The sequence below is a fragment of the Accipiter gentilis genome, chromosome Z (genome assembly GCF_929443795.1).
Source record: "Accipiter gentilis chromosome Z, bAccGen1.1, whole genome shotgun sequence".
NCBI lineage: Eukaryota > Metazoa > Chordata > Aves > Accipitriformes > Accipitridae > Astur > Astur gentilis.
This window is the reverse complement of record NC_064919.1, coordinates 80508221-80522858: the sequence shown is the minus strand read 5'-3', so window position 1 is coordinate 80522858 and position 14638 is coordinate 80508221. Positions and strand designations below refer to the sequence as shown.

At 41.9% G+C, this 14638-nt stretch overlaps 1 protein-coding gene across 12 annotated transcripts in view; it reads left to right on the top strand.

The window, feature by feature from the left end:
* CELF4 (CUGBP Elav-like family member 4) overlaps positions 1-14638 on the top strand; it is a 718598-nt gene that overhangs the window by 399511 nt on the left and 304449 nt on the right. For all 12 annotated transcript variants that reach the window (XR_007505106.1, XM_049795649.1, XM_049795645.1 and 9 more), the window contains exon 3: positions 5293-5341. Coding sequence is in view for 11 of the 12 variants with exons in the window: in XM_049795649.1 (XP_049651606.1) it covers positions 5293-5341 (49 nt within the window). In the remaining variant the exon portion in view is untranslated. The remainder of the gene's footprint in view (positions 1-5292; positions 5342-14638) is intronic.

The window sequence follows — 14638 nt, the reverse complement described above, 5'->3', positions numbered from 1 at the left end:
GGTTTAACACCTCAACTTTCTACACTGTACCAGACTGGTTCTTTGGGAACTTCAAGAAACATGGACAACAGAATGCCTTTCCTCACAGTTTTTGATACAAAGCCTTAATCAAACCCCTCAGTCTGTTCTCAGGGAGTATTCAATTTCCTTAAGCCCTCTGAGGAGGGGTGGAAAGATTAGATAGATGATCACTAGGTCATCTTCCACGGTCTTAAAGATCACACAAGCTCTAGAATCACTTTTTGTCTCCTGAAATGACTTCTTCCTTAAGCACAACCAGCAGATTATCTCCAACACGGCTCTCTTCTGCCTTAGACATGATCTTCCTAACCATTACTGGCATTTCAGTGATCTTCAGTAGTCTCCTCCTCTTCTCACTTTTCCTTCCTGTCCCAGATCACATTTGAAGCTATTCAGGGTTTCTTCATCCTTTTTTATTGTCTTTGCTTTCTTCTTCTTTTTATGTCTGCATTTGCCCATTCTTAAGCCTGGTAGACCCCTAGTCCTGGCTAGAAACACCAGGTATATTAATGAAAAAATGAGTGAGAAGGGTAGTAGGAACAGTGAGAGGAAGAAAGATGGAGACAGTGAGAAATCAGCTGTCTCTGCTTCCTACTCTTCTTTCCCAGGTGATCCTTCTACCTGCTCTAAATTAATATCAAAGCCAGAGGGAGCAGAAAAAGGTTGGTGGCAGAGAAAACGACAACCTTAGGAAAAGAAAAATCATGATGCAGAAAAGCGTCTGTCCCCTGTCTAATTCCTGCAGTGGCCTGTAGCTGATGGTGCTGAGAAAAATACAGCAGCAAGCTCTGACATTTCATTTCTGTGGAGAATTGAAAAAGGGCTTGCTGTAATTCATCGCTTCTTGTAACTCAAACCCTTTTTGACAGGAGTACCTGCGCTGTCTTTTAACAGTGGCACCACGGTGGCTGTAATTGGACATGAAAAATGATGTCGTGTTTCTACTTGCAGGGAGGATTGGGGTGGGGGTAGGTGGGGCAAGTGGCAAGTTGGTGTGAGAGGATGACATCTGGCATTCTTTAAATGGGTTGTGTTTAGGCAAAAGGAAGGAAAAGCCAAAAGGAAGGGTATGAAGTGTAACAAATACAATCATCTTGTCTAAGGTGGGCAAAGGTGATAGTAAAGGTGGTATTAAGCAGAGATGAAAGTGTAAAGGATCAAAGGAAAATAAGAAGTGTGATGCTCCTGAAGTTCTAACTCCTCCATCAACTCAAGCACTTACGGCATTTGTGGAAAAAGGACATGCAGCCTCTCTTCCTGAAAATGGGTCCAATTCACAGCTGTAGTGGCATGCAGTGCCCATAGTTCTCAATACAGACAGGGAATCTGAGACACAGGCTTTGCCTGAGGCCACACTGGGAATAAAGTTGTGAATAAAACTCTGGTTTGCCATCCACCTGCCACCCCTTTGAAAATTGGGTCTGTCATATGTAACCAAAATTAATTTTTTTGGCTCTTGCCTGAATCCCTTTGTGCCTCAGTGGTCTTCAGCACACCTCTGTTATGGCATTGCTGTTGAATGGGGCACTTCAAAGTAAATTTGTGGCCAAATTGGACTCTGAATCATGAATGAGGACAAACATATTGTCCTGAATTATGATGGGTTTATGACTATTAGGCATTCTGGTACCATCAGGTCAGGAATTTTCATAGTTTATGTAGAGAATAAAAATTTGTAGTCAGGTCCTAAAGGACAGGAGGGAGGCTAAAGAGTAGATAAACTCTCTCTGGGTTAACTAATGGTAAAATAGTATACTTCTTTCACTGTGGCAGCCCAACAGGGATAATATAGAATAAGGAACCATGATCATATTTCAAAGGAGAGCACAAAGAGGATTCATGGCCAGAGAAGGACCATTGCAATGGACAGAAGTGTAGCACATCCTAGTGGAGAGCCTAAAAGGGTTCATCCAGCCTGTCTGTCAGTTCACATATTGGTTCAGCCTACCTAGGTCTTTTCCCATGTTGCCAGATCTCTTTTGAAGTCTTCTAGTGATAAGGATCAATAAAACTTCAAGCCACATCTGTAGTTCCTATGATCCCATGTGGATACCCATGGTATGAATCAGATTTGCTGACAGGCAGATCTTCTTTCTCCTATCACACTCTCAGGGTTCACCAAGACACGACAGATATTTAAAGATGTCCGTATCAATATTCCACCAATTACTATTGAGATAACTGCAGTTTGGAGTATAAACTTTGGTTTCTTTGCATTAAACCCATGATAATTCCCAGCTGAAGAATAAGCAGAGAGCTTGAACCTCTGAATTCCCTTCTCCCCAAGAAGGCATTTTCCAAGGCTGTGGAAGCTACATCTGTCTGCCATTTTATTCCCCACTTAGCCCTTTTCTGCTCCCCATGCCAGCTCCTTGCTCCCAGAATGTCTGTATTTTTTTTAAAAAAAGAAAATTTCCATAGACAGAGAGAGGAAACTTAATTATTTTCCTCTCAATGTTTCTCCCTATAATTGGTGTCTTTCATGTCAAGATGATCTCAATTTGTATTATGGGCTCCGTGCAGGCAGCACTTTCTCTTTGGTCTATAAAGAAATTGTCAAGTGTATAAATCATAGTGTACATTAAATTACACTAGCTTTTTAGTTATTAATTTCCGCAGTTTTTTCTTCCTCTGTTGGATGCTCATTCCCTCCCTCTTTTTCTCCCCTTTCTTGGGGATTGTCTTCTTTTTCACATGCCCCAAACTGAAAAAAAAACCAACCCCAAAACAAAACCAAACAAATATTAGTCTCCTCTCATTTTTGCTAAAGAGTCTGATGATCTCCTCTGCCTTTTGCAAACTGACAACATCCAACTCAACAACAAGTAGGAAGAGCTCTGTCTAGTTTTTCTAAAGCTTACTCGAGTTCAGTGGGGATTTTCATGGCCTTTAGCAGGCTTCAGATCAGTACCTACATTGGTAGATTTATGGAGTGTTCTGCATTGCAAGGCTGTGTCCATTTTGGACTCCAGACATTGCGCCTCAGGGCTGTATGCAGCACACCTCCTATACATTCCTGGCTACTGTGACTATTTCTCTTCCTGACTGCTTGGGATGCAGGTTCTGGCTGTCTTGGAGTGAGCACCAGGGACCTCTGACCACCCTATTCTGACCACTGGGGTTAGACTAGCCATTGTGTCCACATTCGGAAGCCATAATATATAGCGTGAGTGCAGCTGTCAAAAGTTAACAGCTCTCAAGTCAGACCTTGGCACATGGATGGTGTCAAGACTAACCTGCTGTAAATGCAAACCAATCGCAGTCGTTAAGAAGCTGGGGGAAGTTAAAGCACAGTAACTGGGTAGTTTGGCTTCATTATCCCGTGCATGAGAATCAAGATGGGGTTCATCTCACCTAACTCTAACTGCATAGACTACATTCATGATCAGTGGAGAGGAACAGGCACTGCAGAAGATCATTCATCCTTTTCATCTCAGACACCAAACTTGAGTGGCTTAAAATTACACTTTTTACACATTTGGAGTTATATGACATAGATTACCCTCTTTATCTGTATGGTGTCAGATCTTTAAATGTTTCTAACAGCTAGCTGCACACATGTGGTTGCAGGAACCCTATGGCAGGATGTTCATCCTGCTGCTGCTGTTGCATATCACCTCTGGCCCTGCTAATATCTTGTATTATATGTGTGAGCAACAGGTCTTTACAGTTGCAGAAGCAGGGGCTGATACAAGGTTTATCCAGTACCAGATTCTTTGTTGGTTTTAGCACTTCAACTGCCGGGAGTTTGTTGGATGATACAGGCATACAGGAGAGCAGAAATTGCTCAGTAGCATCTGGAGCCATTGATCCTTCTCTTCGCGAGTGTGAGTCTAACTGTAGTCAGTTTATGGCTAAGTACATTTTCCTCTTGAGACAACAATGCAGCAGGATCTGCTAGGCTCTCCATCATCTTAACCTACTTGTCAGCCAGCTTGATAACTTTTTATTACTAAATATGTGTGCAGAGCAATTAGAATAAATCTAAATGATTATGAACTAGTTTCAAAATAAAGGGGAATTAGGAAGAAAACAAAAAAAGGAAACTTACAGCCTTGCTGCCCAACTGTGATCAGCCACGAATAAGGGAGGGACAGTATCACTTGCAGGCACCCTGTGACACTCATCAGCCAATTTATGGTCTGACTTTATTAGGAAGCAGTATGTTGGGAGATTCCATTGCCTGATGACTTCCTGTTCCTTGTGTTGCCTGTTTGAACTTGCACTTTGGTTGCCGAATCTAAATGATAATTTCATTCCACTCAGGGGTAGTCACACACAGAAAGTTATTTTGAATAGTCCATCTGCATAGTGTATGGATTACTTTAAGTGACATGGAGGAAGAGGCAAGGAAGGGCCTTCAGATGAAAATCACAGCTGGTTCTGATCCAATCTGCATCTCCAGCTATTAACTAGAGGAGGGGTATACCCTCACCCCTGTCCATCAGACACCCACATCATGTTAGGCACTACCAGTGAAGATGATTGTGGACATCTGTTGCGCTGTCTCCTGAGATTGAGTAGCTCTGGGGATGATGATGGTCCAATGCTTTTGTTGAGAGGGCTAAGTTGGAGAACAGAAATGCTACTCACAGCACAATGGCAAGGTTTTTATACTTGCTTATGTTCTGATGTACGAAAGGAACAAGATGTTTGAAAAAGCAACAGAGGGAGATGGTTTGACTCCTATCCTACCCTCTCCCCCCCTCCCCCCCCAAAAAAAATCTCAATAGCCAGCACTCCTGCAGCATGTGGACAAACCAGATCCAAATCTCATTCCACAAATATGAAATGGAGTCTGCTATGTTACAGATGACTATCCTACAGATCTAACAGTGGAGGTGGAATTCACTTTTCCATTTTCTTTTCATTGTGCCAATCTCAAGAAATCTTTGCAATTAAAGTTTCACTGATCCTGATGCTCTGACAAAGCATTTCTACTCTGACACAGTAGTGTTTCCAGAGAAAACTATTAGAAATTTAAAAAGTTATGTTTAAAATTTCATGACCTGTGTGAAATGAGTCAGATCCCTCTCCCAATGTGATTCAACAGAGCTCCTGTCAGGTAAATGGGGTGACACTGATTTACCTCAGACCAAGAAGGAGCCTGTACTCTGTGGTTACTTCTTTGCTTACTAATTGCTTTTTCCCCCCCTCATAGAGTAAGTTCTGGTGCTGACTATGATGCATGGCTAAAAAACAAAGCAAGCCTTGTATATGAAGGTATGATGCCACCATTAATTATATGTCTCTCTTTGCTCTTTCTTACAGATGAACAGACCGATCCAGGTGAAACCAGCGGACAGCGAAAGCCGAGGAGGTAGTTGACTGCATTGCTTTCAGCCACAGTGCTAAGTATAATTGTTGTCTCTGGCTTCTCTCAGGCAATGTGCTGATCAATTAGTAACGTAATCACTGCCAAAGAAATTCCCTCTGCAGCAAAGATTCTCTTTATTAAATCTCCTTTACTTCGTCTCGCTTTCCTCATATTCAATTATTATTTGATTTTAAAAGGCAGGCAGGTGCCAGCAATTGCCTGGGAAACAAATAACTGCCTCGTTAAGAAGTGAAGCATCAGGCGCTGACTTAACAAAGTTTAACAGCAGTGACGACAATGTAGGTTTTTCAGACCTATGTTGTGCTGAGCTGCAGAGGTGTTTAATTTGGTTAGGATAAAGAAGATATTTTATGGTTTCTCTGACCACGTTGTTTCTGCTTGGACTGAAGCAACTCTACTTTTGGAAAAAGCAAATTCTCAGGTAGCAGAGTTTTCTGCACCTGTATCAGCTTATCTAGATAAACCTGTTGTGCAAACTGAAGACTTGTCTCAGTCCTAGGGAGTTATTCAGGATTTGCACAGGTGTAGCTGAAATCAGGAGCTGGTCTTTTGCTTTTCCATTCTGCACAGTGGATTTGGAAGGCTTTGCTAAGTGACTGTTCAATAGATCACCAGTGATAAGGTGTTTCCTGTAAAAGGTTTTCTACCAGAACTGATGTGGTGATACTTCACCGTACTCTTCTAATAGGGGCCTGTTTGTCAGATCAAACACAGAGCTCACTGAGAAAGTGTGAGATGGTCTGTTATGCTGGATAAATTACCATTTTGCTTTTTTTTTCTTGTATGTGCACATTTTTATATATATATACATGCATATATATAATGACATGGTGCTTCCTTCCTCTTTATCCCTAACTCTTTGGGAAAAAATAGAGAAGCTTTTGCCCATATATGCAGTAAAAACACTTGTGCTTATGTATCATATAAATGTGGGAGTAGATTTTGTCATTTTGTAATGATGTGGCTCTTAGATGTGTGAAAACTCTTTAATTTCCACCATAGACATAAACTCTTACTCATTTTTGGGATGACTATCTTTGTGCTGGCATTAGTGGAAATCTCCAGCAACAACTACTTAAAAGGAGTAAAATGCCTCGCAGACAAAAGGCACTGAAATTATGTTCTTTTTTCAGTTGAAAGCTTTGGATTCCAGAGGCTTTGACTGCGTCAGTGTGAGGCTGAAACTCTCCAGTGACTCAAGTCATTGGAAGACTTTGTATGTAGCTTGTAGTTAAAGGGCTGGTGTTATGGAGTGGTGAAATCGGCAGGTTGACAGAGACTCTGTAAGGAAAGGCTGTGGTGCCGTGTAATTGCAGAGCAGGAGAAGAGCTGAGCGCTGGAAAAACGCCAGAAAGCTCGGGGATAAATATTGCACTTTTAGAGTCCCTGTAAAGTAAATTCGAGGGAATTTGGCCAACACTGGGCAGAAAGTATTGGATGGGCTCTGCGATGGCAAATTCTGCTATCAAGGGCCACGGTACCTTTCTAACCTGCAACAAAGTCATGACACATCATAGAGCATCGTCCAGTGGTTTTTAACAGAACCAGGTCAATTTACCCTCTTTCCCTTCCTGTCTGACTATCTGGCTCCGTGTCTGAGTAGGACTGGGTAAGCCATGGGCAGTTGTCAACGCTGATCTCCTAGGGGAAAAGGGAAAGGCTCAGCTGCTTGGACAAATGAGGGGACATTATGCACGTTCCAGTGGAGCTCGTGCCGACAGCGAGAGTGAAGGGAGGGCCTTTTGTCTATTTAATTAGACATACCAAAAAATAATAATTAGGCTGACCAAATTGCTTAGTGCGCCTACAGGGTATGTAGCTCCCAGTGGCTTTTTTTTTTTTTTTTTTTTTATGCAAATCACTATTAGAGAACACATGCCTGGCTTTCTGGGAAGGGTTTTCAAACTCTTTTGCTAAAACCAGCTGTTTTCAGGAGGGGTGGTTTGAACTGCAAAGAGCTCCAGCGGTGGTTTGATTTCACATTATCCGTCACACCAGTGGTTCCCTCCCCATTGTAGTTTGACTAATTATCTCCCCAACACACACAAACCTCATCTTTTCTCATACACTCCGCTCCCATATTGCTCCTATCGGTCGTGATCATAATGCAGGGGCCAAGCGGGTGCACTCATCATTGGCGTGAAAGACGCGTTGTCCTAATTCCCCACTGACAAGCTGCTTCTGGACCGGTGATGTTTCAGGACGGCATGACTCAAGGGCAACTGTGGGAGAAAAGAACAATTGGCACCCAAGGGAGGCATTGTATGAAAACTTACGTTCTTTGCAAGCCCACTGGTTAAAGCAGGCACGGCAAACGGAATGCTAAAAAGGAGGCCGTGTATCTTAGGAGCACATCAAAAGACTTCATTAGGGCTGCAAGATAAAGGTCAACTTCAACAACAAAGAAACTTAAGTTGTAGCTTATTATACCCCATCCATGTATCAGGATGGGACGTGAGGGAAGAGGGGGGCTTGGAAGATGAAGCAGCTCTTTTGCACAGCGCAAGTCTTTGGTCTGCCCAAAGCCCACACTCTGAATACACCTCTATCTTCTGGCTTATGGGGAATTTTAGTGCCAGTCAAGGTATTAAAGAAAGAATGCAGTGCTCTTTGAAACTATAGTTTGCAAGGAGGTTTTTACTGGAAATGATAAGCACTATTCTTGAGGAAGTGAGATTGTGTTTTATATAGGCGCAAATACCTGCATTTTGCTAAAACACATATCTTTGACTTTTCCAGCAAGTTCTTCCACAAGCCAAAGCTGATGGGAGTCCAAAATTTATTCTCCCCCCCAACCAGATTCTGCTTAGCATTTTTTCCTGTTGTTCTGGAGTCTGGATTTTGTTGGTCTTTAACCCTTCCTGTGTCTTGATTCTCAGCTGAACTGAAAGTGGGTGTGTTAGTATTTAGTATGTGTGAGTGAGAATTTAGACTATCAGACCATCTAGGTTTGGGCAAGAATTCAAAATGTTGTTTGGCACAAATTACACTCAACCCAACAAAATGGAAATGCTGAGTGACCCTTATTAATTTTGCTGGTTTTATTATTTTGTTTGTTAATCCCCATATTGGACTAGGAGTAAGACAAAGCGTGCAATCCTTTTCAATAAAAACTGGCATTATTTACATTTGTCTGATCTCACAGGAACTAGAAATGAATGTATCCTCAGTGCATTTCTCTAGGGAAACAGTCTAAATTAATGGGAAAATTCTGCATTTTGCATTCCTGCCTGTTTGCGCGTGTGTATATAGTCAAACTACAAAATGTTATGTAGGGGTATTCCTTCTACAAAATACTTCATGAAGCTTCAAATCCCTGATCAGAAGGTCAGAGTCCTTTGACTTTTTATAGAGACTTTAGCAGTGATGATATTGATAGAATGCGATAAAAAGGCAACAATTCCGTATTTCGTTCTGAAAAATCAGGGTGTAACTCTAGCTCTGTTAAGGGTGTATTAAAAACTCTCATTGGCCTTTATGTTGCCTAAATTTTAGCTTGACTACACAGAAACTGCTTTGCCATAGATTAGGTAGTCCAGTATGTTTTTAGGGATGTAAGCTATAACTCCATGTTAAATTCTAAACATGAGAAATCCCAATTAAACTATTGGAATTTTCTATTATTTTCTCACTGTTATTGATGATTTTTTCTTGGTTCCTTGTCTCATATTCAGCTCTAAAAATAGTCTATAGATATCAGTGACTTAAAGTTTTGCAAACTTAGGGAAAGATTTCAAGTCTGTTTTGTGGTTTGAGACAAAAGTTTGGAGCCATTTCTTATTTTATCCACAATATCTCTAGCTCTCACTAGACAACTCTCACTGCAGCTGGCAGGGTTAACCTATGAAAAATGCAGCCCCGAGGTCCCACTAGGTTGTACAGAGAGTAACATTTTTTAAAAGGAAAGGACTCTTCTGCTACTCTAGTTGCGCTCCGTTAGTGATGCTTAGATGCTCCATTGCTCCTACATTCCTCTCAAAGGACAGAGGAAGGTCTGTAAAAGAAAGCATGCGAAGATGCACAGTGTGCTACCCAGGCCCAGTGTTAATGACTCTACCAAGAAACAGTTCACAGCAGTTTTGGGGTTCTCCTGCATTTTATGGAAGTGATACAGAAAGTTCCTGGCCTAAAGAAAATAAAAAGGCGAAGACCAAAGTGGTTTAGAGTTGAAAGGGTGCAATGTCCTGCAGAGAGAGTGTTGAGAGATTGTGGTTCATCACATTGGAGTGTTTTCTGCATGCAAGACTTCACAAATCTACTAAAGCTTCTGTCTGTGTTTGTGCTTTCAAGCAAATTTTTTGTGTATATTTGAGGGAGGCATGTGCAGTGTGTCTTTTTTTTGTCTGCTGTTTGGGGGACATGATAGCAGCAGCTGGAAGGCTTGGACTTCATATTTCAACTGACTTGCATTGTTTCTCTACCCGTTACTCAATGTGCAGGCTCTGAAATTATCTGCTTGGTTACGGTTTATTCCAGCTTCAGAGCAAAATGTCCAAGCACTCATTTACAGCAAACAGCAAAACCGTGGTGCCTTGCTCATGCACTATGATCTGTTTCTTTTTATTCTCTTCCATCAGCTCAGCAATGATGATGGGGCCAGAATGGCCTCTCCACAATTACTAAGTGTTATTTTCCTTTGGGACAAAAGTCTGGATCCATTTCTTATTTCATCCAGGCCATTTCTAACTCTCACTAGCTCTCTGCTGCAGCTGGCAGGGTTTATGTGTGACAAACACAGCCCAAGGTCCCAGTAACTATTTGGCATTTAGCTGGTTTCCATTTAACTGATCAGAATTCTGTGGCTTATGCAGATGGCCAAAACCTGTCGGGAAGCTTCCCATCCAGGTACTAGCCAGATCCAGGCCTGTTCAGGTGCTGCAATCAAGGAAGACTGGTTGCCTTCAGCTTAGTTTGGCTTCACACTGTATAACAGTGCTACGTGGAATGATTTCCTTCTTCCTTGGAAGCACTTTGCTGAGCAGTTGCTCAGACCTTCGGACTGGAAAGGTCTGAGAAAAGAGTTAAGGATGGGTAAGGAGATGGATCTTAACAGAGCTCAGCATCTCCTCTTCTGCACTGCTGGAGGTTAGGCTATGCCTGCGTGCAAGAACTCCTGAAGTCTGGCACTATGCATGCATCAGAGTTGTAACTTTGTAATTCTCATCTCTTCTCTTCCTTATCTCTGAGCCACCTGTGTTGCCTGGCTCATCAAGCTCCATGGAAGCCACTTTACCAGCAGTTCTCTACCTTGCACCTTTGGTGGGCTTCTTTAAAAGACTTCGCAACCCAGAAGCTGGAGAGCAGGCTGAGGCAATGTCCTGTTTCCAGGTGGTAATACATACAACCTACCTTCATGTGGCCTGCCACAGCTTTTTCTTCAACTAATCATCTCTTTTTCTTTTATGGTCCCCACACCCATTCAGCAGGAACGGGCAGGTGGCACTGGCAAACACCCCAGGGACACAAATAGTGTTCTCCCTTCTCACAGTTGAGGGAAAAGGTCCGAGCTTACTTCTCCATGAACGCATCCCCATTAAACCTTTCAGCACCGCCATGAGCACGGTATGACTCACCCTAATCTTTTATAGCTCAGGTAGAGCAAGGGACAGACATGACTTCCAAAGGACACACAACACACATGTGCCAACCTTTGCTGCGATCATTGCACTTCCAAGGCTAAGACTGTTAGTTGGACAGTAACAGCTCCTTTCTTCACATTTTATGAGGTCTGGACTCAGGACCTCTGGACAAATCATTTACCACATCTGGGGCCTCATATTCCCTTTTCTTTCCCCCAGTGACCACAACAGTTCAAACAACATCTCTTCCTCTTTATCTTCCCTTGCAGTTTGAAAGCAGATTTGCAACTCCATGCCGAATCCTCCTCCTGAGTCTGATATGTCTCCTCGTCCTAAGATTTGCCCCAAACATGATGAATCAGCTGGTTTTGACTTTTCTTGCAGGAGGAATTAAAACAAAACAAAACAAAAAAACCCCAACGTACCCTCACACCAAATCTAAATATCTTGTCTCTATTAATTATATATCCAATATTAAACAGCACACTGGTGCTAAGTTGCAGTATCTCTGTGCGAAGGGTAAAGACAAGGAATGACTGTTTAAAAATATTCTAATAGTCTGTTAAAAAATCCATTGGGAGAGGAGATAAGTTCATGAGTAAAAGGAAAAAAAGAAAAATCAAGAACCTAATCAAAAGATCTTGGTATGAAACTGGGAGGCAGCTTTCTTGCCTCAAAGGCTGGGGAAGTGTCAGGACCAACAGAAAACCATGGTGTCAACAACAGGGTGGGCTCCTGAGGAATGGCCATCGGAGATAATGTAGTATTGGGAGGGAGAGATGTCAGTGCCTTGAAGTGTGTTTGCCTCTCTGTCTATCTAGTCAAGGGCTGGCGAAGGAGCTGGGACTAGGACCACGAAGGCCACCTTAGATGTCCCACAGTCTTGAGTGTTGCTCTGGCCCCTTCTGGCCTATATGTCCTGGTTTTCTCCCCATGTGAACAGAGATGCATCAAGTCCAGGGCAGAATCAAGAAACTCACCCAGATTTGGACATTCCTCCTTTCTCTCAGTTCAGGTGAAGCTACTGTCTTTGAAAGGCAGAGCCGAGCTTTAGGTCCCATTGTGTGTGATGGAGCCTTCTACAGAGATGCTCAAAGCCACTGGGTTCAAAGGGAACCTGTCCATTGGATTTTATTCCAGGTCTGAATATCTGTTAAAATCTGTAGTGTTTTTCCTTTAGCCCTAAGATAAACCTGATATAGAAAGAGCATTTTTGAAAGAGCATCATGTAAATATTCTCTTTCTAGCTGTGGCTTGTTGTGGGACTGATTACAGTCAATGGGAAATGAAAATGTCCTGGTTTATTTGGAAATTCAGGATTGCATGACCCTACTGACAGCTGACACCCTCTTGTCCTCACAAGGCTGTATTTTCAAGCAGGCAGAATGTACCAGAATGCAAATGGATCAGTTAATTCAAAGTGGTCCTGGATGACCCCATTCGTGCTCTCCACTGTCTGGTAAAACTTAATTCTGGGGGAGAAAAAAGGCTCCAGCAGATTCTCATGTATAGTGTTTTATATTCGATGACTCTGCTGAAGGCTGATGTGCTCCATTCCACACTCACCAGCTGAAAGAATATAAGGGACATCAAACTTTTGTTCACGTCTGCCCTTTCCATAGTGATTGAAATCGATGGAAGTGTAGCCATCAATAGGAACTGGAAAAGATCCACAGGACATTGTGTTCTAGCACATGTCCTAAGGACAACCTTTTAAAATCAAGCATTAAGGGAATAAAAGGAAAAAACAAAACATATTGCGCATTTTTCATAAAGCATCTGTAACTTAATACTTTACTGACAAGAAGAAGGAGAGTCCAGAGCAGAGCCTGGGGAAAGGCTGGGGAGCTGATCGCCTTCAGGTTTTGGTATTGGTTCTGTTCTCTGTTACCACACGACTTTTGATCAATTACGTAACTTCAATTCTATTCTCCTTCTCAACCTTCCTGCATTGCCTGCTTAGGTTTTGATATGCTTTTATTTCCTCATTTCTTGTGGCTAGTGCCTTTGGCATTCATGCATGTCAGGCTGTCAGTGTCATAGGTTTAAGACACCAGTGAAAGCCGGTAGCTGTGTCCAAAACAATGTGTACAGGACCAAAAATCAAGTATGGTAGATGACCGAGGGCCCTCACACTGCAGAGTGATATTTGGAGTTTTTTTCAATAACAGGGCAAAAATGGAAGAAGTGGTGGGAGGAGGAGAGTGGAGGAAATAAAAAATGTAATCCCATAAAAAATTCCACCTTTGTAAATACAGCTCAACCTCCTAGGTGAACTCAGGGACACATTACAATCCTAGTATCTTTTTTTAATGTAAAGGTTGCTTGTCAATGGGTTTTTATACAGCATTAATAATACATTTATAGATACGCTCCACAATTAATTGCAAAGCATTTATGGCACTGAACAGTTAGAATGCATTATGATAATCACTCCTCGTGCATCGACTTTATTGTAAAGGTTTTGCTGATCATTATAATTGGCTTGTTATTACACAGGGATATAATAACACCTCTCTGTGTAGTAGTTTATAGCACATCAATAGCAAATGCATTCCCTTTATTGGAAGCAATGTGCATTTTATTAGAATATAGCTGAATAAGTGCAATCCGTGTAGACAAATGAAGTTTCTAATGAACTGTCTCACAAAAGAGTCGAAATAACAAGCCATTTATTATGCATTTTTCTATTGACGAACTTGTAGTTATGGTTACATGGGCATTTCTTTAAAAAAATGGAAGGCATGTTTTGCTGCTCTTTCAGAGGAGCATTTGGGAGAAAGGGAACATATAGGCCATTTTTCTGCCTGAAGTTGGATAAAGTAAGGGTGACTGATGCTCACACCTTACAGATTTCATTTGCTTGTTGAGATTTTCCAAGCTTCTTCCTTGTGTGTTTAGTCTGACATTCACAAAGGATCAAAATGTTCTCACACTGAGTCCAAGCCCAGCTCCTGGAGCAGTGATGCACAAACATCCCCTATACAGTTAGCAATGAGTTAGGTATGAGGGGCTTGGTGTTGTCCTTACTGCTGTTGTGTGGGTTCTTTTTCTGTATTTTACCAAGTGATACTTTAATGAAAATGCACAAGCAATCTCTGGGCAAGGCCTGTAATGTGTAACATCCAGTATCTCTCCCCATGTGAAAATGCTGTTGTTGCTGATTACTGTACCACGAAGGCAGAGGTCTTAGAAGAGGCCTGGTGCAAAATGTGATGCAAGGAGGAATGACAAAGAGAAGAATTAGTACACTGGAAACTGAGGCATCTGGCAGAAAATCCACTGGTCACAGGTCACTTACTTAGAATCGGGATAAGAAGAGGCATGTTTTAGAGTTAGCAAGAAAAAATGCTGTAAGATATGCAAAGTTATTCCCCTGCCTGCTATCATTACTCTTAATTCTGAATTTCAGTCTTTCTGGCAACTTACAGTTGCATGCATCTAGCATACATATGTAATTAATGTGTATTTGTTTATTCATCTAACCCCAACCATAATCGATGTCAAGCAAGTACCTAAACACTCTTAAAACCCTGATAAATAAGTTTGTTGTTTCCATATGTGGTACAGTTCACACAGTTATACTGCTGCCTAAAGTATTGCCAGGGTATAAACTGAGTCCAGTGTTCAGCACATAATGCTGTGTGCCTGTTTATTCATGACTGTCACTTGTTTATTGCATGCTTGCAAAGACCTTTGA